Source organism: Martes martes, assembly GCF_963455335.1.
Source record: "Martes martes genome assembly, chromosome: 12".
NCBI classification, from domain to species: Eukaryota; Metazoa; Chordata; class Mammalia; order Carnivora; family Mustelidae; genus Martes; species Martes martes.
The window spans coordinates 63,026,601-63,053,835 of record NC_137900.1 but is presented as its reverse complement, the minus strand read 5'-3'; the positions used below and the strand labels follow the sequence as shown (position 1 = coordinate 63,053,835).

Sequence of the window (27,235 nt, the reverse complement as noted above, 5' to 3'; positions counted from 1 at the left end):
ACAGTAGTATACCAGGGTCCTAAAGAATTAGAAAATAAAACTCACCTGATAACCACTTCGTTTGTGTTGCTCAGTTCAACCACCAATACTGATGGGGACGCCTCAGTCGGAATGATTAACGGAGGAACTGCTATATTCTCCACAAAGGTATCCGCACTTTTGGCAATGTTTTCTTCTATCTGCAAATACTCCTGTTCAATCATAGACTTGATATCATAATCTCCATGTGCTTGCCCTGCATCCTTCAGGATTTTGTCAGTGGGCAATGGAAGTTTAGCATAGAGAATGGCCTTCTGGGGATTTCCAGAAATGTAGTCTATGGTGCATACGTCAGAAAACGAGGCAAGATTTTTTAAGGCATCCTCAGGGAATTTCACTTTGTACATGTCCTCAAAGGCTTTGGGGAGTGCACTGGCCCAAAGACCACTTGAGTATTTCGCCAGAAGCTCCGCAACTTTCTCTTTCAAGTCTCCTGGCATAACTGTTGGACACCCTTTTAATGGTGGTATTTGTTTTGGGGCAGGTAGTGGGGATGGAGGCACTTTTTCACCATCCAGTTCACTTCTCAAAAGCTGCTTTCTCTTAGCTGGATAAAGAAGTAAATCTTGACCACCACTGCAAGGTTTTTCCACCTGAAATTTTTAAGTAAAGGAAATGACAGATATCTCAATGGTTATAAACAACCTGAAAACACATTAATGCATTTTAAATGAGAACAACACTGTTTTCAAATTAATCAGGATAACACAAAGTGTACACTTTACTCTTTTCAACTACAAAGACTTAATGCATTTCCTTCATCTACAAATAACATCATGAGCCACATTTCAGAAATAAACAGGGAAATAGAATAGCATTAATTTCGCTTATGGGGCATCCGATCTCAACAACCCTACGAAATCCTGAGAGTTTCAGCCCTACAAACCACACATCTCATTGAGTTCTCTGTCAGATCCAAAGCAACAGCTTACAAAAACGGACTGAATATAAGGTAGGATGAAGCTATGAAAGCTATCAGAATTTCAGGAATAAACTGTTGGGAAGAGAGTTATGAAATATTTAGACAAAATGGAAGCACCAGCTGTTTTTCTTCTTCTTGTAGTGTCCTGAGAAAACCCTTAACTTTCCATTATTTAGAAAAAGACCCTCCAGAGGGAAGGTGCAGTTTTTACAACCACCATAGTAGAAAGTTAGCTGAAAACTGCCCCTCCAAAGAACAAGAGATAAAAATGCCTAGCATTTGTATGTCATCCAATCTCTAATTTGATCTGTTTAACATTTCTGAGAGGCATAGCTTGAAGGCATCTTGTATAAGAGAAGAAAGAGAAACTGATGTATGGCACCATTTTCCCCAAGTTTTAAGCCTGTATGTTATTGGACCAGGGGTCCGCAAACTACAAACTGCAGCCCAATGAAGCTCGTCACCTGCTCTGGTCTTGCCTGTGAGCGAACACGATTTTTATCTTTTTAAATGGTTGAAGAAAAACAAAAGAATTATTTCGTGATGTGAAGATGGTATGAAATCCAGTGTTCATAAAGGTTTATTGGGACAGAGCCGTGCCCATTTGTGCAGGCGTTGTGTTTGGCTGCTTTTGCACTTCAAGAGTGGAGTCAAGCAGCTGTGCCAGATGGTGGGTAACGACAGCTGTTGGCCCACAAAACTGAAAACATTTACTACCTGGTCTTTTATTTTAAAAAAGTTTCTTGACTTGATTAGACTGAAGTTAGCACTCCCAAGTTAAAAAAACATAAAACAAATGTAATTTTTTTCAACTGAAACTAAGATTTTCATGAAAATTTGTTTTTCTCAGGCATTCTACAGTGATTGCTACCTATCCTCCACAAAATATGTCTTTGTCTCTCTTTAATTATCTGGTAAATAGGCTTACAAAAGATATCTGCTACTGTATCCCCAGCTTACAACAATCTCCCCAAAGATAAGGAACTGCTATAATATGGGTAACAGTGTGGTGTCCACTATTCATTCTGCTCTGGTACATCCAACCAGATTGTCATGTGATCTCCTGTTGCATCCCCCAAGTAGAAAGCTTTCTTCTAGCCTTCATGAATGACCAAGGTAAGTCAACAGCCACTTGAAATGTGGCTTTTATTATATACTTGGTATGACAATCAGCAGCTCATCATTTCAGTTATCTCTTAGGAGATACCTTCTTTACACCTTCTTCAGTCTTCCTGATCCAAATACATACCTGAGGAGGGAGTCATGGGCCTTCTGTTCTGTAGGACAAGATTCAAGGTCAAAGCCCTACCGTTTTCCTCCATATTTTCTTTGTTTTGTTGGCTCTACATTTCTCCCCCCCCCCTTTTGGCTTTGGATATCCACTCAAAAAACTACCTGGGAAGTGGCATGACCTAGAACTCCACATCTTTACTCACTCCACCTCACCCTCACCCCCAACAGGAGAGACAGGTAGGTAACAGAGAAGATTAACTCCCTACCCCATGGAGTTTAAACCACTTCCTTTGGCACTCATCAGAAGATTCTAGTATCTAATATGCCTTAAACTTTTTATCCCCATAAGTCCATTATATTTAGTTTGATTTCTGCCTCACTTGGAACTGCAGTGAAATACTTCTCTCACACCCCTCTGGGATTTTTTGTTTATAGTAGACATATTAGGTTTGGTATATGAGAGGCCCAAGGATTTCAAACATCGATTTCTTCAGGAGCCCCATTTGTTCACACAAATGTCTTTATCCTACACACCTAGAAACTTTCTTCTTCTTAATTCTAGAAGTCCTTACTTCTTCCTTTCTAATTTTACCTGTAAACTTAAATTCCTGAAGCCCAAATCCTTTGAGTCTATGGAAGGCTCATCTGCTAACTCTGCAGCATGAGGCACTGAGGTAAACTTACTGTCTCTCATGGAATCAGAATTTTCTCTGGGATTCTATAATAGAATCGGTATTGTCCAATTAAAAGGTTTTCTGAAACAGTTGTATTGGTCTCATCCACTGGGTAGTTTCCACCGGGTAGTGGTTCTTTGTGTTGAAGCTTTAAGATCTTTCTTTTTTTTTTTTTTTTAAAGATTTCATTTATTTATTGTTTGTGAGAGTGAGAAAGAGAGAGAATACAAGAGAGCATAAGCAATGGAGAGGGAGAAGCCGGCTTCCCACTGAGCAGGGATCATGACTTGGGGCTTGATCCCAGGACCCGGGGATCATGACCTAAGCCCAAGGCAAGTGCTTAACCTACTAAGCTAACCAGGTGCCCCAAAGCTTTAAGTTCTAAATTTCATTTTTATGGTCACCATCCAATACAAACCCAAGACAGAACCGTAAAATCACATATACCTGGAGGTCTGCTTCTGAGCAATCCAAGCATTAGAAAGGCTTTGAACTCAAAAAGAAACCAATTTAAAAACTCAACTTCAGCAGTGAATAAAGACCCCTGAGTACCTTGCAACAGTGAAAACATCAAAGAGTTACTGACCAGAAGCTAGTACTCTACAATCAGCCAGTTCACAGAAAGAAAGAATGACTGGTTGATGACTTCCTTAAGAGCTCAGTATTTTTGTGCTAAAGCTGAGGAGTGCTAGAAAAGTCAGACAATTGAGAAAGAGATGAGAATATGGTGCTCAGTGGCACCACCGGGCCACAGTGAAAACAGACTGATAGGTTGGGAGCTGTAGCCCTTAAGGGCAGTGGGTGGGGTGTATCCTGCCTGCAGGAAAATAGAGATGAGCTAACCCCCCCATCTAACATTCCACACCGCCTACATCTGCCGCCGGCTCTGCGGTGTACCAGTACTAGTGGTGCTGAGCCCAAGATATTCAGAAACAGTTACAATTTTTAGTTGCTTCTGTTTAAGAAAGTACAAGTGTTTGTGGCATGTTCCACAGAGATTTGCTCAAAGATAAAGGTAAAAAGTGCCTTGTAGAGGGTAACCCCTGAGTGTTTACAAACTGTCTGCCCAGCAAAAATTCTCTCCACCATCTTGGATGAGTAGTTCTATGGACTGTATACAATTTAAGGCTCACGGTCTCTTTCACCTCTCCCTCCTTTCTCCTGGTAAGGACTTTCTGCTGACACTGACTGCCAACTATTGACATTAGGATAGAACTCATGTCATTTTCCCTCAGTGTGTCGGAGGTCAGGCTCTTGCTCCATTTCCTTCAGGAAGACGATGGCATCTTCTCCTGGTTAAATGTGCACAGAGCTTTTGGGGATGATCTTGGCTGGCAGCTGTGGTTCCCCTGTGCCTTCTAGGCTCAGTACGTACTCTAGGCACGCTCTCATTACCTTTGGCTGTGGAGGGGGTGCCCCTTGGATAACAGAAACTCACCTAATCTTGGAATTTTGATTCCTTTGACTTTAGTCACCCACTGCTCCTTATCTTTTTCAGTTTAACCTTTTGTTCTTTCATTAGCTTTTCCTCTGTCTTCACTGAGCCCAATTCCTTTGTAGAGCTCACTGGGTATGTCTCTGGTTTCCAGTGGGTTCTAACCTGCTTTAATTTAAGCTGGGCTGCCCCTCAAGAAAGAGCGGCCCTTTCCCTAAATACATGCTGCGTGTCTGATGCTGCACTGGCAGCTGCTTTTTATAGTTTGTCCCATTTCATGCCAACGACCTTATGCAATGGACAGAGTCACATTTTAGAGCAGAGTGGGGCCCTGGAAGGATGATTTGTATGTTGAAAGTAAGACAGCTAAGAAATGACAAGGCAAACATGGAACTCGGAAGCCCAAACTCCTCTTATCCTGCTCTGGCGCCCTGTGGGCAGTTGCTCCGTTTCAAGTCCCAGCGCACCAACATCGTCCACATCAACATCTCTGTTCTCATTTCGCTACAGTGCTATTCTTTCTTCTATTGAGATGCTCGCGGAAATTAAATTTAAAAACTGTTTCAATGTGTTCACTGGTTTTTTTTAATTGGTGAAAGATTAGAAAAGAAATTAGATTCTGATTAGATATTATGGCTCTACTTTGAAGCCCTCAGTTTATCTTTTCACTGCTGCTTCTCCTGGCGTTACCTAGATTGTATCCATGCTATTAAGTCTGAGGATGCATCCATGCTGTTTGATTTATGTTCACTTCCTTAGAAAATCCAAGTTGGTCAGTGTTAGCCCAAAAATATCCAGGATTTTAAAAAGATCGCTTCATTTTGCATGGCCTGACAGGTGGCTTTATTATCTTAAACTATTAATTACCACAATTAAAGAAAAATTCCTGAACATCCAAAAATATAAAAATGTATCTTTGTAAGTGGTGGAACTGTTGTCGCCTCCTATGATATTACAGAAATTACTGTATTGATGCAATTCAGAACTTTGAGAATTTTTTAGAGTCCGAGGTATTAGAGTTACTCAACAATGTAAAGAACAGTGATTTCTAAGGGGTAGGGAAATGTCATTTAACAAAAATGCAGATTAATAGTAAATGACTTTTTGTAAAAGCATGAATAATTTGTACAATGGACAGTTTTTTCATCACTCTCATTTTATGTTCTAGAATTCATGCTCTCATCACAAAATGTTATATTCATAATTAAGGCCTGGCGTGCCTCCTGCACAACTCAGAACGTTCCCCCGGCCATCCTGAAGTGGCCCTGTGCTCCTTCTCTAGGTCTCTGAAGTGGGGCGGGAATTCTTCTCAGTTGCATACATGTAGTCCTGTGTGGCTCTAAGATAAGCTCCCCAGCTCTCTGTGCAGCAGCAAATAAGACTTTAAATAAATACACATGTGCTGGCTCATGTGGGAATGGAGAGGTTTCTCTCTCCACCCATAATGCAGAGAGTGGGGAATGTTGACAAAATCTCAGGTGTCCAACAGTCATTGTCATGAGATTTAGAATTTTACTAGAAAGCAAAGTCTGCCAGAGGCTCTGGATCCTGGGTGACTTCCCGGTGGTGGGTCCCCGCCAAGTTCCCACCAACTGACGATTCTAGGTGGCCTCTAGCCTCTGCTTGCCTCTTGAGTTTCTTCTTGAGCCATTCTCTCCTTACTGAATTTCTTTCAGTTTCCTGAAAAAGCTTTTCTTTCCATCTCAGGGCTCTGGCACCAGCTGCCTCCTTTGCCTGCTTTCTTCAGCTCACCTCTCAGGTTTCAGTATAGCATTCTCCTCCTCCGGGAAGTTTTTCTTAACTCGTCATACTAAGTTGGGCCATTTCCCTAACACCCTGGACTTCTCCTTCAGTACAATCACAGGCTTATCATTATTTGTTCAATGTTTATTTTCTCCCTTGAACAGTAAGTGCCATAAGGGCAAGCAAGGACCATGTCTGTCTTGTTTACTGTCATCCTTAGCACCCAGGGCAGTGTCTGGCTCATAGAAGCATTTTATAAATCCTAGCTAAACACAGCAGTTAAGAACATTATTAAAAAGACCAGCATTTTAGAACAGCTAAAAGGTGTCACCATCCTCCTCCTAGGACTGAGTGGGAATTCTCAGACTCCAGTATCCTTGGTCTAGCGACCTACCATCTTGGGCTCTTTGCCTTTCCAGGATAGCTTCTGCACAATTTCCAACTTCCCTCACAAGTTGTCTAGGAACCCTATGCAACAGGCTCATCACTGTGAACATGACTATATTCTCTTTAGCTTTCAAAACTCAGTCCACATTTTGTTGTTGGAGAGATTACGGTTAAGAACAACAGAGTCAAAGCATCCTTCCTCCTGCATCAAAAGGTAACCCAACATCCTTGTAAAGTAGCTTATGGCACATAGCTGGTTAGAACCTCCATGAAAGTAAAATTCAGAGGTGCTCTTTGGCCCCAGAAGCTCATTTTGCCCATTCTGATATTAGTGAAAACACTAATATTCTGATACTAGTGGCTATCTCTGAGTCTGTCATGTACATATGGTGTATCCATTGTATAAAGGTATAAATGGGTGATCTTGCTTTCCTAACTTTATTTTTCAATCTTTTTTATATAGAATGTTTTATATGATTGGGAGAGAAAGCATCTTTTAGAAGAAATAGGGAAATGAGCTGCACTTGGGTTTCTTCTTCAGTTTTACAACGAGCTGTGTAGAGAGATACACACTACCAAATCTTCCTTACCCAGAATTTTCTATGTTGCATTTGAGAACGTACACATCTATCATAGTATCAGCTCTGGGCATGCTATCAACATTTCTGCTTTTCAGGAAGGTGAAAAGCAAGAAGTCAGAAGACAACAAGACTGGCAGTTTTGGCATCCTAGACACAATGCTTTAACACTAAGCAAATTCTCATCCTTAATAATTTATAGTGTTTGCATCTAAACAATCCTACTCAAAGTTGAGGGACACAGAATATAGATAAGAAAGGTATATTCTCTGTCTTTTTCACGTTCTACCCTCACTGTCTGAACATTATCATGCAACAAAGATGAATTTGAGCAATCAAAAAATAAAGTCAGTTTTTTTGGCACCTGAAATTTAGTAAGAAACCCTTCATTGTAGATAAAGTTTTAAACATCAAAGAGATACTCTCTCGCCTACAATCCTAGCAAGAGAAATTTTGGAGTTTTGCAGACAGATAGTTAGCAAAGATGAAAATTTCTCCCCAAAAGCCATAAATTAAGTTACACAGACACTAGTAGTTATTATGGAGTATAAAATAAAGTAGCCAGAAACAATAATGCATTAAGATCTATGGAGTTGGGGCGCCTGGGTGGCTCAGTGGGTTAAAGCCTCTGCCTTCGGCTCAGGTCATGATCTCAGGGTCCTGGGATCGAGCCCCACATCGGGCTCTCTGCTCAGCAGGGAGCCTGCTTCCTCCTCTCTCTCTCCCTCTCTCTCTGCCTGCCTGCATATCTGTGATCTCTGTCTGTCAAATAAATAAATAAAATCTTTAAAAAAAAAAAAAAAAAAGATCTATGGAGTTAATTTTTTAAAATTTACTCCAAAGACAACTTTTTTTTTTATCAAACCTTTATGTGTATCCTGACAAAAAGGGGCTCTAAGTTCACTGAAGATATGCTGTAAGTTTATGACTATCTATAGATTTAAAAAATAAAAGAGCCCTATGCATTCAGAGAAGGGGCTCCAGGTCTTGCCCCTCTAAACTGAGCAGCCCAGTGAAACATCCAAAGTCCCCTCAAGATGAGGGAACACTGAGGGGGCACATCAATGGTGCTAAATCTGCACCCAAAGAGAAAACTCGCCCTAGGAAGGAGGAAAAATGGAATGAAATGAATGACAAACAACAGGAATTCCCATTATAAGAGCAAACCCTATATTCTGCATAAATCAGGAGTAACATAGTCCATAAATATTCTTGTCTCTATAAATTATAGGGCAAAAGCCTATTTCCAGAGTTTGCTATTTCTCCTTGTTTTCCCACTTTTCACTGTGTATTCTGACACGTGACTTGGTCCCAAGGGGCCCTTGGCATCTACGGTGGTGATTGGTCCCTGAAGGTGCACAGTAAATGGTATATAAACAAATGGTCTGGATGAATGAAGGAATGACTCTTGCCTGCAAAGTGACTGAGACTCTAATGGGTGTCAGAAACCTAGACGAAAAAGTGGTTACAAATACATGTTGTCTTTAAGCCAGGTGCTTAGAAAAAGAGTGGCCTGTGCTTTATCCAACAAGGTTGGGGGGCCAAAATATATATTTGATTGGATAAATGAAAGCCCTCTATCAAACAAAAATCATATACATACTTAATTCTGCAAGCTTAGAAGCCCCAAGTAGATTGCCATGTAAAATAGTTATACATCATTGAATATATTCTATGTAAATGACAACATTAAAAAACATAGTAACTTCCGGGATGCCTGGGTGGCTCAGTGGGTTAAAGCCTCTACCTTCAGCTCAGGTCATGATCCCAGGGTCCTGGGATCGAGCCCCGCATTGGGCTCTCTGCTCAGCGGGGAGCCTGCTTCCCTTCCTCTCTCTCTGCCTACTTGTGATCTCTGTCAAATAAATAAATAAAATCTTTTTTAAAAAAAAGAAACATAGTTACTTTAATTTAAGAATCTAATTGTCTCTATTGCTGGCTGAACTAAGATTTCTAATAAACTATTCTGATCCATCATTTTATTATAATAGACTTTCAAGTAGAAACAGGTATAGAAATTGATGTCAGTTCACTTGTCAATTTTTTTCCTCCAAAGAACTTTATAAACATTTTAAATCACAGCTCTGTATTAATTTAAAAATTAAAATAAGGTATTCTATAAATAGCCAAAATAATAAGCATGTAAAATTTGAGGCTAATAAAGTCTCTTTACTGGTAAGTTTAACTTATGAAAATGGCAAAGTTAGCAGTATCTACTGGAAGCAGGTCAATACAAAATGGTATTCATATTAAATGCACTTAAAAATAATTTACGACAAAATATATAAAAACAGCAATCACAACATACATAGCCCTCAATCTTGACATACTTCTATAAATAAGAACTGATATATGTTAATCTTAGAGATAAATATTAATGAAGCAATATTAATAAATCAAGTGCTTTGTGCTCCCAGGGTAAAGGTGATATGATTAATAACTCAAAACCTGAAAGTGGGGCAGGAAGAAGGCATCAGAAGGAAGGAACAGGAAAAACATACCGTGCAAATATGAGGCCAGTGTTCAAATTGTTGTAAAATTCCTTGATTAAGTTCTTCTTTATATAACTCTTTGTAAAAATGTGGAAGCTTAGATATCCAAATGCCATTGTTATGCTTGTTTAGTATTTCCTTTATGCGGTTCTGAACCTCATCCATTTTATAAGTGTAAGAGGCAGGAGGCGTGACACTTGGTTTTTCAACAGTCTGATTTAAATTATCTTTAAATTAAAAAAAAATGACAGAATTAACCAGAAGGCTTAACATTTTAGATTATCCCCATTACCTAGTATTTGTGTCATTAGGCTTTGTTACACTTCAGGTTTATGGGGGTCAAGGGACTTAGAAGCAAGCAGGATTTAGGCCAAGCAGGACTATAACAACTTCATTCTAAATTTTAACCGTGAAACAACCAGCAGGCTCAACAGTCACCCACAGATGGAACCTGCTTCCTTTATGTTACCAGGGTGATTCCTAATTTAATTTAAACATCAGAATGATCTTGCCTCGTAAAGAATAATGAACTTTATTATTTAACCAATCATTTCTGAAGTGCGACTAAGAAAGGTTAAATTTAAGACAATACTGGATTATACGCAATGCTCAATTTAAAGCTATATTCCACAAAGCATTAGGATAATGCCTTAATCATAAGGTCAAAGAACATTTTATAGAAAATAAAAAATTGTCTAGGTTTTCTGCGTTATTAATGAGAAAAATAATTTAGCAATACACAGAAGTTCAAAAATTGATCCACCTACAATAATCATCCTAGCCTCGGCTTATAAACTAAATAAAAGCTCTAGTGTTCATAGATAAGTATTACTAATTTGTCTTTATTTCATCAATCCAAATCATTTATCTTTTATAAGTGATTTTTATATAAAGTTTTGGCTCTCTTTACTCACACTTACTTTTTATTTAAAACTTAGAATGCCTGAGCCAACATCCTAAGACAATAAAGAAATTTGAGTGTCTATAGCTGACAGTTCTGGCATTTTAAGAACAATGAAATTCATTCCAAACCTCTTCACTGGGACACAGATTAGAGTGTATTAAAGATTACCATCTACAAGCAAAATATATTTGTACTTTAATCAGACAGTATTCCTACTGGGATTCAGCAAATTTTATTCTATTTTAAACTGGCAGGTAGAGAGATACACAGACTGGTTTGGGAACACTGGCCTCTGAGGATGCCAGAAAGCCAAAGGGGAAGCTGTTCCTTGAGGATGGCTAGATGCTGACTTTGCTTTATCCACCACAAGGCATGAGACTTAGTTTGGCTCAGCAAACAAATGAGTCCATCTAAAGGTATCACTAATTTATTTAGGTTTGCCCCAAATAATGATACAAAAGGACCAGGAATAAGGAAAAAGATGAGCTCCTGAGAACCAGACCTCCTTTAAAGGGAGAATGCAGAACTGATGCACAGTTGGGAGTCTCTGCAAATGCACCTGTTCTGGGGGTCCACTGGGAGTCCCCTAAGCTTGCATGCCTTTTGTTAAACAAATCAAGGAAGCAATCTGTTTTACAGGTAGGAGAGACTGTGTATAAGAGTGTATATATCAGCTGCTGGGTGAACTGCAATCGTTCTAAAACAAGTCCTCATGGTTCTGTAGAAAAAAGCTTATTCTAATTGAAAAAGATTTACAGTCTCTAAAGGGTATACAACTTTACTGAGTTGCCATGTTTCAGAAAATGCATGTGTAACAGTAATTGATATAAACAAAAATCATATTCAATTAGTTTCCATAAGAAATGTGTTCTTATGGGAAAAATTATTTTGAGTCAGTAAGAATCACACTTAAAGCAGCAAATCATTTCAAATCACACTTAAATTTCAGGCAACATAAGTACTGATTGTGAAACGCTGTGTCCCTCAGGTGGATCTTTTAGCAGGGAATTTACACTTTGGTTGGAAAAGACAAGATAATGTGTGTGTGCATTTTTAATCTTCAGAATCTTTGACTTACTGTTTTCATAACCGTCCTTTTGGATCTTATAACCCAAGGAATGATTTATATTCGTACTTAGATGCTTAGTGGTCATTGTACACAGTTTACCGTCCCAGGCTTTTCAATGGTAGATTATCTGAAACCATTTTAGGAGTTGAAGTCCCATATTTGCGTACATTAAATGTCACCCCCTAATGAGTGAGAGGGTGGCAAGGGACACAAGTACCTCTGCAGGTGACAGGCGGAAGTGAAACAGCAGTGGTCTGATGTGAGGAGGGCCTTATGTCAGAATAAGGATATCCCTAGAGGTATTGTTTGCTCTTTAGATCACTTCATGTCATAACGTAAAGAAATGAGGAAAGAAGGGAGGAGAGAGATATTCCAAGTAGGATAAGGTGGGAGCAAATGTGAAATACCACCACCAGACATTTTTCTCAGGGGCTCCGAGATTCCAGAAACCAAAAGGTATCATGAAGATAATGGTTAGCACACATACCACTCATTTCCTTAGCACACGTTCTTGAGAGATGCATCTGAAAAGGTGGTGGAAGGGATGCCTTTGGGCTAAACCTAAGGTGTTATAAAAAAAAGAAGAAAAAGTAAGTTAAAATTCTAATAGTGAAGCCTATGTCAAGTTTTAAACACCACTTTTCATTTAAAGTCTCTGCAGCACTGAAGAGCAAAACAAGTCAGAATATTTCAAAATGAGCAAAAATGAAAATGATACCTGGTATTATTAGCTTTCATGTTTCATATTCACCCAGAGAAAAATGTGTTAAAAGCTAAATTTATTTTTTTAATTTTAATGTAGTCATGTTTATTAGTCTTTTTATTATGGTTTTCACTTTTAGTATTTTTCTTTTTTTTTATTATGTTCAATTAGCCAACATATAAATACATCATTAGTTTTTGATGCAGTGTTCAACAATTCATTAGTTGCATTAACACCCAGTGCTCATCACCACATGTCCCCTCCTTAATACAGGGTGATGGGTATTAAAAGCTAAATTGAAACTAGAACTTTATAGGTTTTATTTATTTATTCATGAGAGACAGAGACAGAGAGAGAGGCAGAGGGAGAAGCAGGCTTCCCACCGAGAAGGAGCCTGACACAGGACTCGATCCCAGGACTCTGGGATCATGACCCAAGCCGAAGGCAGATGCTTAACCATCTGAGCCACCTGCATGCCCTAAACTGGAACTTTAAAAGAACTTGGAAGTAGATTTCCAACTAACCACCTTTAAGGGACTAGCCATACAAAATAAAAAAAAAAATCATGCAGAGAATAAGTAGTTGAACATAAAGAATATTTTGGAATAGAACTAAAAAATGAAGGACTTCTATCACCAGGAATTGAAATGAGTTACAAAATTACATTTATAATCTTTGAACAGATAACTAAAATGATACAGAGCATAGAAACACTCAATTTACATTGTATCTGAGCATAAGAAAAAAAGTGGCATTCCAAACCACAGAGGGGATTGCTCAAATAACAAGGAGAAAAGAAGAAACATAGATTCCCCATATCTCACACCTTACTCAAATAATAATATTTATATAAATTATATTGGATATATGTAGGAAGATTTCTCCAAATAGGAGGACAAAGACGCCACACACACACACACCATTTGTGTTCATATCAGTCCCCCTCACTAGACTCCAAGTGTCTTAATGACCTGTTCCCAGTGCCTAGGGTACTGCTTGGTATAAGCAAGGGAGAGTGAATGTTGTAAGAGTGAATAAGATGATTGAATGAATCAATGACTGCATCTTGCCCATCAGTGGGTATGGGACCAGAGTGGGTGACAATGACATAGTACATATATTTTCAAATTTTTGGATGGCATGGAATACTCTAAAAATTAGATAAATTCTTTGGAATGAAGCACATCTCATAATATTTTAATTCTATAATAAACTATTAAATGGTAGACTACCAATACAACTTATTTAATATATGATGCTATGCAATGATAAGAGCATCATATTTATGTATTAACACATCTGGGTCATAACAGAAGATGTCAAAACATAGCCAACTCCTATTTATGCAGAAATGGTAGGGAGACAGCACTCTTTTCACTTGCACCAGAGCCATAAAAATGTAAACCGGAACCCTCCCCTGCTCTGAGTCTGCTTTGAGGGTTCTAGTAGCAGGCAGAGGGCTGTGAGCAAGAGGAGGGCACAGAGAGATTATGGCAAGGACAGATATGGATCAAGAATGGGTGGGTGTGATGGATGGGAAAGAAAACAGTTGACATAGCAAAAGAAAACTTTCAAGGGAAACTGCAGGGACACATGAAAAACAAACATAATAAGATGAAAGAGATCCAATCAATTCTATAACAGTAAGTATAAAACATTTATTATTTTGTTTCTTAAAAGACAAATAGTGGGGCGACTAGGTGACTCAGTCAGGTGGGTGCCTGACTCTTGACTTTGGCTCAGGTCATGATCTCAGGGTCATGAGACTGAGCCCCGAGGTTGGGCTTTGCACTGGGCATGGAGCCTGCTTGGGATTCTCTCTTTCCCTCTACCTGCCACCCCACTTGTTCTCTCTTAAAAAATATAAAAATAAAAATAAAAAGGACAAATATTTAGACTGGCCCCCAAAAAATCCTCCATCAAATCTAAACATGTGCCATTCATTAGAGACACATTCTTATCCTACAAACACTTACTTAAGGACCTACTATGTGCACGCATGGGGAGACAGTAATGATCTGTGATTAGGAAGAGAAACACACCCCTATCTCATGGACTATACATATAGTTGAGAAAACTGTGGTAAGCAGCTATGACATGGCCCCCAGTGATTCTTGCCTTGGTATCTACAGCCTTGTATAAGCTGCGCTTGGAGCACCACCCAAGTGCTCACCTTGAGTCACTTGCTTCTAACCAACAGAATATGTCAAGGTTGAGGGGATTACAAATGATTATGTCACAAAAGATTCTAATTTTCCCCCTGCTAGCACAAAAAGACATATTGGGGAGGCCTGTGTGGAAAGAAATTGAAGATGGTCTTTGGCCAACAGCAGGGAACTTGGGCACTGAGGAAAAACTGAAAGGAAATGATTATGCCAACAACAATGTGCATCAGCAGAGGCAGATCCTTGCTTAATTCATCCGGCCATGGCCAGTACCTTTGCTGCAGCCTCGTAAGAGACTGAGGCAGAGGACCCAGCTAAGCAGTGTCAGATACCTGACCCACAGAAATTAGGAGATAATAAATATGCATTATAAACTGCTAAATCTATATAATCTCTTACATGAAAATAGATAATAATGCACTGACAAAATCTATTTATAAAAGCAAAATCTACTAAGTGCTATAATAGTGGCAATAGGTATAATGAAAGCACAGGATAGAAGCAAGAACTCCTATCAGGAGTAGAGAGAGGAAGAAGTAGAGAGTAAAGGTTATTAACACATTACAGAGCTATAATAATCTGAATAATCTGGCACAGCAAAAGAATAGACAGGTAATTAATGACTCTGAATGGAAAGCCCAGAAACTGAGTCATATATTTATAACAATTTATTATTGGTAAAGACAGTATTTGAAACCAGCATGGAAAGAAAAGATTATTTAATGATTGGTATTAGGACATCTGGCTAATAACACTGCAAAATCTCATGCTATACAAAACCACATAAATTCGGAATTAAGGACTTAATGAAAGCATAACATTCTAAAAGAACACAGAAGACCTGTTACATAATAGTGGGGTAAAAATGCTTTTCTAAGCATAACACCTAAAGACAGAGCCACAAGGGAACAGATTAATAGATGTAACTATACAAAATTTTAAAGTTTTTGTATAATGGAAATACCAAAATTAAATAAACTGAGGAAACATTGCCAACATATTACAAAAGGTCAACATCCTTAATTTATAAATTATTTTTACAAATGAGAAAAGAAAAAAAACAGAAGAGTTGTGCAAAGGGCAAAGACATGTAATTCATAAAAGATCTACAAATGGTTGAGTAAACATTTGAGAAAATTATAACCTCCTTAAGAATCTAAGTCAAAGAAATCGACATTAAAACACAGGTACATTTTTTTCACCTTTTAGAGTTATCAACTAAAAAAGTGATGCCTAGTGTTGGCAGGGGTATAAAGAAACAATCACATCGTATACTTCTAGAACATAATTGGTATAAACTGCGTGGAGCACAAATTAGTAATAGCCTTAGTATGTATACTCTTTTACCCAATTTCATCAATTTATTCTAAGGAACTAGTTATGAATATATGCAAGTTCTGTTCTACAGATATGTTCATCATAGAATTGGTTACAATAATGGAAATTATTTATATTCAACAATAGGTGGTTGGGCAATGGACTTCCCTGATAACATGAAAAATGATAATGTAAGGGTGCCTGGCTGGCTCAGTCAGAAGAGTATGCAACTCTTGATCTCTGGGTTATGAGTTAGAGCCCCACATTGGGTGGAGAGATTACTTAAAAGAAACAAACAAACTTAAAAAAATTGATAATGTAGAAGTATTCTTAATCATGTGGGTTAAAAATATATTACCTTTAAAACAGTTTATAAAATAGTAATACATAGTTTGATTCCACTTGTATATTTTAAAGATTTTACTTATTTATTTGATAGAGAGAGAGATCACAAGTAGGCAGAGAGGCAGGCAGAGAGAGAGAGAGGGAAGCAGGCTCCCTGTTGAGCAGAGAGCCTGATGCGGGGCTTGATCCCAGGACCCTGAGATCATGACCTCAGCCAAAGGCAGAGGCTTAACCCACTGAGCCACCCAGGCGCCCCTCCACTTGTATTTTTAAAAACTTACATACACATATATCATTTGGGAGAAAGTGAGCAGAGGGAGGAGCAGAGAGAGAGGGAGAGAGAATCTCAAGCTGACTCCAAATGAGCACAGAGCCTAATGCGGGGCCCAATCTCATGACTACAAGATCACAACCTGAGCCAAAACCAAGAGTTAGGAGCTTAACCAACCAGGTGCACCTAAAATAGATAGATATATTCTTTAAAGATTTACTTATTTGAGAGAGAAAGAGAGAGTGTGTGGAGGGAGGGGCAGAGGGAAAAGGCAAGAGAGAATCCTCAAGCAGACTCCCCACTGAGTGCGGATTCCCCACGCAGGGCTCCATCCCAGGACCCTGAGGTCATGACCCGAGCCAAAATCAAGAGTCAGATGCTTAATCAACTGAATTACCCAAGTGCCTCCAAAAGATAGATATTTTTAAATGGTTACATTTATGTTTGGATTAGAGGCAATTTTTAAATTTCTTTTACTTCCTTATACTTTGCAAATTTTCTATACCATATATATAATACTTTTACAATCAGAACAAAGCAATAAATGTCTTTTAGAACATGCTTTCTATAAATATTTAGGATGCACTAAACATACAACTACTTTAAACATTCAAAGACTCAGAAACCAACACTAAATTTATATTCATTTAGCTTAATATTTGAAGGATGCCTTTTTGATCATGGTGTCTGTTGGCTAATGCCAGACAGCCATTTATTCCTATCCCCAGGATTTTTATACACAGAGCAATTTCTTCTCTCTTTCTAATGGGCCTAATGGGAACCTCAACCTTCAGCTCTGTATTTATCTATGTTTTATGGATAAATATATTAAATACCTAATTTAGTAATCTTATCACCTTAATAAAAATACAACAGTCATGAATTACATTATTTTAGAGGTTAATATTTCCTTCCCTCATATAAATCAGAGAAATCACAAATCAATCATATATCCTTATTCCTGATTCCTCTTTCTATTTTACTGGTGACACATAATAAACTTAGCTTGATACCTACAGTATTAGAAAATACCTGTCATGTTATTTTTCTAGAACCTTCCGGTTTGTTAACTGGCAGCCATGAGTTCTTAACCAGAGATTTTGAGAAAGGGCTTCTGGGACCCAAGAATCTCTTGAAATAATATACAAAGATGTATGTATATGTTTTTTTAAAATTTTTATTATTTTCATTTATTTTTCTGGGAAGATCATTTAGATCTTTTATCAGCTTCACAAAAGATTTGGTGAGCCCTCAAATATAAGTTAATAATAGTTTTAACTATGTAATAATTCTCTTAAATAAATAAATAAATAAATAAATCTTTTAAAAACCTGGTATTCCCCTATAGATGATGTGTCATTTCTCTCTGGCTGTTTTCAAGATTTTTTCTTTGTCTTTAGTTTTTAGAAGTTTAATTACAATGTGTCTTCATGTGAGTTTCTATGGGTTCATCCTGTTTAGGACTCTCTGAACTCTTCAATCTGTAGGTTTATGTCCTTAGCCAAATTTGAGAGGTTTTGAGCCATTATGCTGTCAAATACTCTTTCAGCCCCACTCTTTCCTCCTCTTCTGAGTCTCTCCTGAGATAATACAAATGTTAGACCTTTTCTTATTCTCCCCATAGGTCCCTAAGGGTCTTCTGGGTGTATTATTTCCACAAGGCTCTCAGGCTTTGCTAAGTGGTTCTTTTTTTTTTTTTTTTCTAATTTTTTTGTTTTACTTTGTTTTTGAAGGAAGTCTATTTACTCTGCTGTTCTTTTTTTTTTTTTTTTAATTTATTTATTTGTTAGAGAGAGAGCGAGCACAGGCAGACAGAATGGTAGGCAGAGGCAGAGGGAGAAGCAGGCTCCCTGCCGAGCAAGGAGCCCGATGTGGGACTCGATCCCAGGACGCTGGGATCATGACCTGAGCCGAAGGCAGCCGCTCAACCAACTGAGCCACCCAGGCGTCCCTACTCTGCTGTTCTTAATGGGTCATTTCTATTGCTCTATCTTCAAGTTCACTGATTCTCTCCTCTGTCATACTCATTCTGTCATTGAGCTTACCCAGTGAATTCTGTATTCTGGTATTCCATTTTTTAGTACTATAGCTTCCTATTTTGGTTCTTTTTTATATATTCTATTTCTTTGGTGAATTTCCAATTTTTCCACTTTTTTCAAATTATTTGCAATTGTTCATTGAAGTGTTTTTAGGAGAACTACTTTAAAATTTTTGACAGATAATTATATATATATATAGTTTTATATATATGTTTTTTATCACGTTATGTTAGTCATCATACAGTGTATCAATACATACGGTTTTTAAAAAATATTTTATTTATTTATTTGACAGAGATCACAAGTGGGCAGAGAAGCAGGCAGAGAGAGAGGAGGAAGCAGGCCCCCTGCTGAGCAGAGAGCCCGATGCAGGGCTTGATCCCAGGACTCTGGGATCATGACTTGAGCTGAAGGCAGATGCTTTAACCCACTAAGCCACCCAGTGCCCCGAGTACATACAGTTTCTGATATAGTGTTCCATGATTCATTCTTTGCATATAACACCCAGGGCTCATTACAACACGTGCCCTCCTTAATACCCATCACCAGACTAACCCATTCCCCCATCCCTCTCCCCTCTGAAACCTTCAGATATTTTCCTGGAGTTCATAGTCTCTCATGGTTCATCTCCTCCTCTGATTTCCGTCCCCCTTCAGTTTTCCCTTCCTTCTCCCAATGTCCTCCATGCTATTTCTTATGTTCCACATATGAGTGAAACTGTATAATTGTCTTTCTTTGCTTGACTTATTTCACTTAGCATAATCCCCTCCAGTTCCATCCATGTCGATGTAAATGGTGGGTATTCATCCTTTCTGATGGCTGAATTTTTGTCAGATAATTTCAACATCTGATTCATGTTGGTGTTGGCATCTGTCAGTTGTCTTTTCTCATTCAAGTTGTCATTATCCTGGTTCTTAGTATAACAAGTGATTTTTTTTATTGTATCCTGGACATTGGGACATATGTTAGGAGACTGAACTCTATTTGAAAGTCACATGTTAGCAGGTAGTTACCCTACTTAGGTTTAGCACATAGCTCCTGGCCTACTTTTATAGGCTGCAGTTCCAATGATAAATCATTTTTCATTGCCCTTATGGTGTTATTCTGGTCTGGTACATTTATTTGTTGCTGTTAGGGCTCCTTCTTGATCTCTGCAGGTGCTGCCCATAGGAGCAGAATGCACTTCCCTGGGCCTAATGCTGCGAGGTGGAAGGGTGAGAACACACTAGGCTGTAGGTTAGAAAGCACCATCTTGGGCCTGCTCTTTGGGCTGCTTAGTGCTGGCACAGCCTCCATTCAATCACTGCTGGTGCTACCTGGAGGAATGGAAGGCATTTATCTAGGTTGCCCATTGCCACTAAGAGGCAGGTAGGAGACACCAGACCATGGGACAGAGAATGCTCCCCTGGGCCCACAGTCCAGAATGTCTAAGTTTTGCTGTCATTTTATAGATTCAATTCAAAATGGATCTTGAAATTTAGGCACACAACTAGAGGAGCAATGGTACCTCAGTCACATATTAGACCCAACTAGTGCTTTGGGTCAAGATCCAAGTTTTAACGATGTATTTCCCAGACCTTATCAAAATTATAATAACTAGCCATAACTAGCATTAAACATATACCATTATGAAAAATTTTACCTAACTAATTAAAAATAACAAATTCCTTTAAATATTCTAATATGGGGGACAGTGCTGGGATTTTTGAACACTGATTTAAAAGGATATGGTACAAAAAAATTTATTTTATAAAGACACAAAAAGAATGAAAGAATGTGATACTGATTCATCTATGTGAGGAGTTGGTAAACTTTTTCTGTAAAGGGTCCACCAGTATACATTTCAGATTTTGCAGGCTATACTATCTCTGCACAACTACTCAGCTCTGCGGTTTTGCAAAAGCAACCACAGACAATATATAAACAAAGGGATATGGCTTTGTTTCACTTATTCACCTGGCTAATAAATGGTAGCACCCAAACTAAGACTTTAAGCTTGTCCTTATTCTGTCCAATATTCTGATGCATGGATGTATGGTGCTACTGTATAATTATGGATACGACTATTAGAGCACAATGGAATGTATAAACCAATATGATTTTATTAAAAATTTACAAAAGTAATTATAAGAAATATTTTCAGAGAAAATTTTAAGTTATGCTGAAATAGCATCTTAGAATAACTTGTGAGAGCTTTTCTGTTTTTTCCTGTGAGAGCTTTCAACATGAATTTTATAAGGAGAGATTACCAAAAATGCAGAGAAAATATAAAATGAAGATATTCAGACAATGACATTTAGATAGCAGGAAAAGTGGCTTTGTAGTAATGATACATTTCCCTCCTACATGTGAACTTACATTAGATAAACCAGAAAGTATTTCCTTCTTGACCTAAACATACATTTTTAACATTAATTATCCTATGTTCTCCAAACTTCTCCTTTTAGCCAGATAAAGCCCCAAATACCTGTTGTTTGTTGGTATGGTCACATGCCTCTGCACTGGAACGTCTTTGAATACATCGCTTCCGATAGTTGTGTGTAATGTGTAAGACGGCATTTCAGCATCAGACTTAATTCCAAGAGAGTTTCCTTTGTCTCTTAACAGTGTTGGATTAGGTTTTTTGCTGATAGAAAAATCTGAAGAAATTCCTGGTTGTCTGAGGGTTGCTTTTGGTTTCCCTATGAAGTTAGGCATACATAATAAAATCAATTAGCTTCCCCAAAACCTAGTTTCACTATCCCACTCCCCTGTCCAGATGTTTTCTGTGGGTCTCTATTCTTAGAACAGTGTGTAAGAACACAAGGAAGTTGTCACTACAGGGTTTGTCAGTAGGGGAAGAACAGATTGGTATTCAGCTGATGAGATTCTTTAAAATGTGGCTTCATCTGCTAAACTAGTCAGTTACCATCCCTCTACTCACCAATCAACCCTTCAATGACAGCCACTTTATGCTGCTACAAATGCAGCATACTCAGTTTCCCTGTCTCTTCTTCATCTATTTAAATTCTTCCCATCGCCCAAGGTCTGGGTCAAGTCCCCTTTCACCATGAAGTCTTCCACTGCCATTCTCACCACAATTGCTCCCTCACTGAAAATGCTCATTGTGGCATGTAAGCATCTACTCTTTTATATTATCTTTGAGCTACATCTTGAGAATTTATTTTTAGAATGATTATAAGCTCTTTAAGTGTCCAGTAAACACTGGCTGAGTTTCCTACAACACCTTTGTGTATTATATAACTCATGATTTTTTCCTGAAAATAGAGGATTTTAGTATAAAAGTATAAAGACATGATTTTTGTATAAAGACATGATTTGCTAAATAAGTCACTGAATCCTAGGTTCTTGGTTTATCCAGCATTCTAGATTAGGCTTTCCCCCAAGTAACTTAAAAGAATAAAGCGATACTTTGTCATAATAAAGCTTAATTAAAATCTACTCTTGAGTTAGTTCACGCTGTGTGGTAACTTCGTAGGTCATACTCATCATCTGGTGATGGAAGTCAATTTCAAATGGAAATATCAGCTTTAGGATTTCCCCCTTGACATGTGAATGTTAACAAATATAGGTGTTTATCATGAATACAAGCAGTGCTTCCATAATTCCCTATGATAATGTATTCATAGACAGGCTTAAAATTTCAGCATATGAAAAGAACATACCTTCTAGAAAAAATGGCATGGTTTTCTTTACTCTCATCTGACAGTTAACTTGCCGCCCAGTTTTCCTTTTAGAACTCCTCTGACGGGCCACAAGCTGAGCAATTCTCGCAGTTTCTGTGCAGGCCATGGCATAGCAGGTAATCTGTTCATGAGCGGCAAGGGGAAAGGAGAAATATTTCTCAGATTCACTGGTGCCCAGAGGCTCATTTTTGAAAATGGATCTTAGTGAGTTTACACATCCCAAATCAGACTATATGCAAATGTTTAAGTCTCTCTCCTTGATACCGTGAGAGCAAAATTACATATTCTATAAGAGAAACCAAGAATAGTCCAGCATATTGAATAATCCCTCCTCAAATTGAAAATTGTACATATTTCTTAAATAGCTACTCATTAAGCATCTACAATGTGCTAGGTACTATGGGATTAAAAAATGAACCGGAAGAAACCTGTGTCACACATAGTATCTCACATAATCCTTGAGATATATTTTATTCCCATTTATATATGGGTAAGGGAGGCTCAGGAAAGTTAAGCAAACTTCCTGTCACACAGCTAGGCTATCTCTCTGAATCCAAAGTATGGACTCATAACTGCTACTTGTATTACCTCTCAAAGACCATCCAACCCTAATCTTGTCACTGAAGTGGATTAACCAGGTGACTTGGGACAAATCAGTTTCCCTCCCACATCTTAGTATTCTCAGCTGTAAAGTGGCAGTGGGCTTAGATCTGGGGTTTTCAAACTGCTCGATGGCAGCTCCAGGGCCTCATAATGGCAGAGGGGCGGTGAGGGCAAGGCAGGCCAAGCAGAGGCCCTGGACCCTGTGGTACCTGCTTAAAACACAGCAGCTCAGCTTTTAACTTTTGAAAAAACTGGTGTGACATACAGGAGGTTTTTTGTTTTTGTTTTTGTCTTTTTTTCCCCCCAAGTACGTAGGTTTCTAAAGCCCCACCTAGTGTTAAAAAGCCTCTGATTCTAAGTTGAGAGCAGGAACAGGAAAGCAATGAGGCTTTATATAAGCCAAGATATACTCCTATTCTTTGGCCCAGTATTTCTATTACTGAAAATATATTACAAGAAATGACTGAAGAAAAATGTACATACTCAAATATGCACAATAGAGGTTATTTTAATAATCAAAACTTGGAAACATTAAAAAATGTTCATAATAGGAGAGCAGGGTTCAGTGAATTATAGCATAGTAGCCATATGAGGCATTATTAATTTATTAACTCATGCAGACATTTAATCATTCACACATTCAAACATGTATTTACTAAGCACCAACTATTAGAGGTGAAAAAAAAACAATCATTCATCCTCAAGAAACTTACAAAGGAAAAAGACACAAAGAGACAAAATAAAAAAGCATTGTGTCAAGTGCTATCTTGGGTGTATTACAAAGTGCCAAGTAGACAGAAGGGAGGGCTTAGCACTGTCTGGCAGAATCAGGGATGTTGAAACAAGTTTTATTACTAACATAATAGTTAACTAATTTATACATGCTCCTTATAAAAATTACTACAGATTAGGTGAGCCTTCCCTTTGATCACTCTCTCAATCCTGGTCACCTTTTCCCTCCTCCACCGCCTTCCCTATGCCAACCAAACAGAACAACTATTACAAGTTTTGGGGAGAAATAGCCCAGATTTGTTGTATCTATCTACACATGCAGAAGTGTACCCAGAAGAATGTGCTGTTTGGGGAGGTGGGTGATTTTTGTCTTTTGGACAATGGTTGTCTATATCTTTCACACTGTGCATTGGGCAGATACCAAGAGGTGAAACTGCTGGGTCACAGGGTATGTGCAATAAAACATTTCATTACTACTCCAAATTGTTATGTTATACATAAAATGTTCTTCTGGAGAAACTAAAAAAATTAAATCATATGATCATAACGGTGTGAAGGACAGAACAGCCTAGAAAACAAAGGGATTCAAGACAAGGAGAATGGTGGGGCTAGCCCTATAATAATCAAAGTGCTGAATGCTCCGCTAGGGATTGAACTAGGGTCCAGATAATAGGAACAGATAGGAAGGAGGTCAAACCATGAGAATTTAAAAGTATCTATTAGCTTTGGTAACCAGGAGGTCATTACCACCTGGGCTAAAACAGTTGTAGCAAGTTTGTAATGCATGTAGTGTGAGACCTGGCAGTTAGGTCTCCAGTAGACTTATTTTGCTTGAATGCTGAAGACTGGGTAAACTTTAACTTTAAAATGTTTGATTTAACATGATTAGGGTCGACTTTTACAATGAAAAGAATTTGAGGGATCAGGTAAAAGACCTAAGAAGTCTAGGCTGTGCTTTGGATGCTGTTCTATCACTACCAACCTCAAACCACTTAGCTAGTACTTTTCCACTTTGACTTCTAGTCTAGTTAGGAGATCAGAAGTGCCAGGTAGGTAATCAAGATTGGTTTGACTCTTGTGACATGCACAATTACCTTCTTACCTCTCCAGATCTACTAGTCTCTATCCTCACAACTGCTGGCACACTTCTCAGATAGGCTTCTAGTGTAGGGTAACCTAACTGCTTAAAGGGGATCCAGTCTCCAGTCAAGGATCTGTACTCTCCTTGGAGCCGGGGTAATGCTACTCCATTCTTATGAGACTGTAGGACAGCTCGTAGCATTTTTGAAACCAGATCTGCTTCCAGCATCTTCACCTACAAGAACACAATAGAAGGTTACTATAATAGGATTCATTAGTCTGTGGATTCAAATAGATTTTCAGAGTGTACACATGTTAGATTATTACACTATTATTACACTATTACTGACTACTTTCTGTGCTGTTACAGTAGAGAAATAACCGCTATGGTGGAGAAAAGCACAGAATATTATGAGAACACAGGGAAGTCAGATGGGCAAAAAAACTAGTCTGCAGAGGGAAGACATCTGGGAATTTTTCCCAGATAAGGAGAGGCCTGAATGGAATTCTGAAGGACATGAAGGAATTAGTCAGGGAAGGAGGAAAAGGATGTGTGGGGTCAGGATGGGGAGAGGTATCAGCCTCTAAAGGGAACAGGAAGTTCAAAAGGCACAGAGGCAGAGAGAAGTACATGGCTGATTCTGAGGAATTCCAGGCAGTTACGTGGCTGGACATGATTGAACAAAGACTCTAAAATTATAAGCTGAGGACTGAACGATGCGGGTAGGAGAGGTAGAAAGAGGCAGACCCAGATGAGACTCTTATATTATGTTAACACGTGCATTTCAGCAAACATAATGTGGAGACTCAGAGATATTTTAAAAAGGGGAATAAAGTGTTAAGTTCTGCACTTTAGAAAAGGTAACTACTCAGTAGTGGAGAAGATAAATGCAAAGAAGAAAAAACTAATGAGCTGTAAAGATACTTGGAAATGTGGAGGACTTGAAAATAGGGCCCTGCGAATAAACAAAAAATCAATTTGAGAGGTAATTAGGAGGTAGAAGCAAAAGAAATTGATTAACTGGTTTGAACAATGAGGGAAGTTCCCAAGTTTCTAGCTTAGAAACATGGTGGGTAGTAATGACCCACACTGGATGAGGTAGAACAGGTTTGTAAGAAAGGAAGAGAATGAATTCCTTTGGGACATATGGAGACTGGGGTCCTTGTAGGTCAGCCCCACAGATACATTCACTAGGAATTCAGGTTAGAGATCTGAAGTGGGTTTAGAGTTGTTGGCCTTCAAAATATATGCGGTATTTGGTATCCGGGGAGTCAAAATTAAGGTTAAGGATGGACATCTATGGAAGGCTGTCATTAAAGCATGGGCAACGAAAGAAGAACCTATAAAAGGCTGAGAAAAAGTGACCAGAGAGATATAAGTAGAAAAGGCAGAGCTGATGTCATATAAACAAAAAGAGGAGAGAATTAGAAAGTGTCATACCTAGCAAAGAGGTCAAGCAAGAGAAAAAAATAATTTTGGTACCTAGGAAATCTGTGGGGACCCTGGCTAAGGATTTTCATTGGTCATTAATTGGCATTTTTCAAGATTAACCACTCATATTCTCTTTGGACTAATAGTAAATGGAATGGTGATACAACGACAAAATGACATTCAGGAAGCCAAGAAAAGTGGATTTAGCAAGGCAAGCCATGGACAACTTGTTAAAAAATTCTTCCTTCAACAGTGCTATCCAATAGAAATTTCTGTGCTGATGGAAATATTTTGTATCTGTGCTGTCCAATACATATGGTGACTGAGCACTTGCAGTGTGGCCAGCATGGCTGAGGAAATGAATTTTTAATTTAACTGGAATTAAATGTGTCTAGTGGATACTATATTAGACAGTACAGAATTCTTGACAGTCTTATTCTTTCTCTGGTTTAGATAACAAAAAGGAGGAATAGCATACAATGCTAGCAATTCCCTCATTTGTCCATTTTGAAAAGGAGATAAGATAGCAGCTGATTTGTGAGTGCTCTTAATGACAAATATGATACTCAAGTGACAGCAAGGTTTACATGGCAAATAACCTAAATACTCATTATACACTTCCCTCTGCTAAACATTAGCTCTCTTCAAACTGTCACCACCAGCACCAACATTTAGTTAATACTATGTGTATATACACAATGTGTAGTATGCTATTACTTGAAAGGGGAATGTGATAAAGACATATATTATAAACCTTATGGCAACAACTAAAAAAATTTTAAAGAAGCATAATTAATAAGCCAGTAGTAAAGATAAAACAGAATAAAAAATTCAATCAAAAAACAATTAGATGTACACCTGAAACTATGTAACACCTTATGTTAAGTACATTGGAATTTTTTTAAAAAAGCAATTAAAAGTAAAAAAAAAAAAAATTTAGGCAAAAAAGTGGGGCAGGGGGTGGTGGAGCCAGAAACAACAACTGCCACAAAGAACAGGTAGCACAAATAGAAAACATCTGGTAAAATGGTAGATTTAAAGCTGGCCACAGCAAAAACTACATCAAATGTAAACATTGAAAATATCTCAATAAAAATTTAGGATGGATGAAGTGGATATAAAAGACTTACCAATACACTATATATGAGAAATTATTTTAAATAGATATACAACATAGGTTCAAAGTAAAAAGATAGAAAAAGATATGCCATATTAATTAATACCAGAACAAGGAATATCGCTTGGGATAAGGACAGACATTACATAATTAAGGAGTTAATTCATCAGGAAGCTATTACAATCCTAAATGTGAGTGTACCAAATATCAGTGCTTCGAAACACACAAAGCAGAAACCAATGGAGGTGTAAGAATATCTTCACAATTAT

General features: G+C 38.1%; 1 protein-coding gene across 1 annotated transcript in view; it reads right to left on the bottom strand.

Annotated features, from left to right (window-relative positions):
• TDRD7 (tudor domain containing 7) overlaps window positions 1–27,235 on the bottom strand; it is a 71,465-nt gene that overhangs the window by 32,660 nt on the left and 11,570 nt on the right. Inside the window, exons 2-7 of the mRNA XM_080819835.1 lie at window positions 24,440–24,652; window positions 21,982–22,123; window positions 20,784–20,997; window positions 11,964–12,037; window positions 9,513–9,730; window positions 46–632 (exon numbers count right to left, since the gene is read on the bottom strand). Of these exons, the coding sequence (XP_080675961.1) occupies window positions 46–632; window positions 9,513–9,730; window positions 11,964–12,037; window positions 20,784–20,997; window positions 21,982–22,123; window positions 24,440–24,646 (1,442 nt within the window). The 5' untranslated portion in view covers window positions 24,647–24,652. The remainder of the gene's footprint in view (window positions 1–45; window positions 633–9,512; window positions 9,731–11,963; window positions 12,038–20,783; window positions 20,998–21,981; window positions 22,124–24,439; window positions 24,653–27,235) is intronic.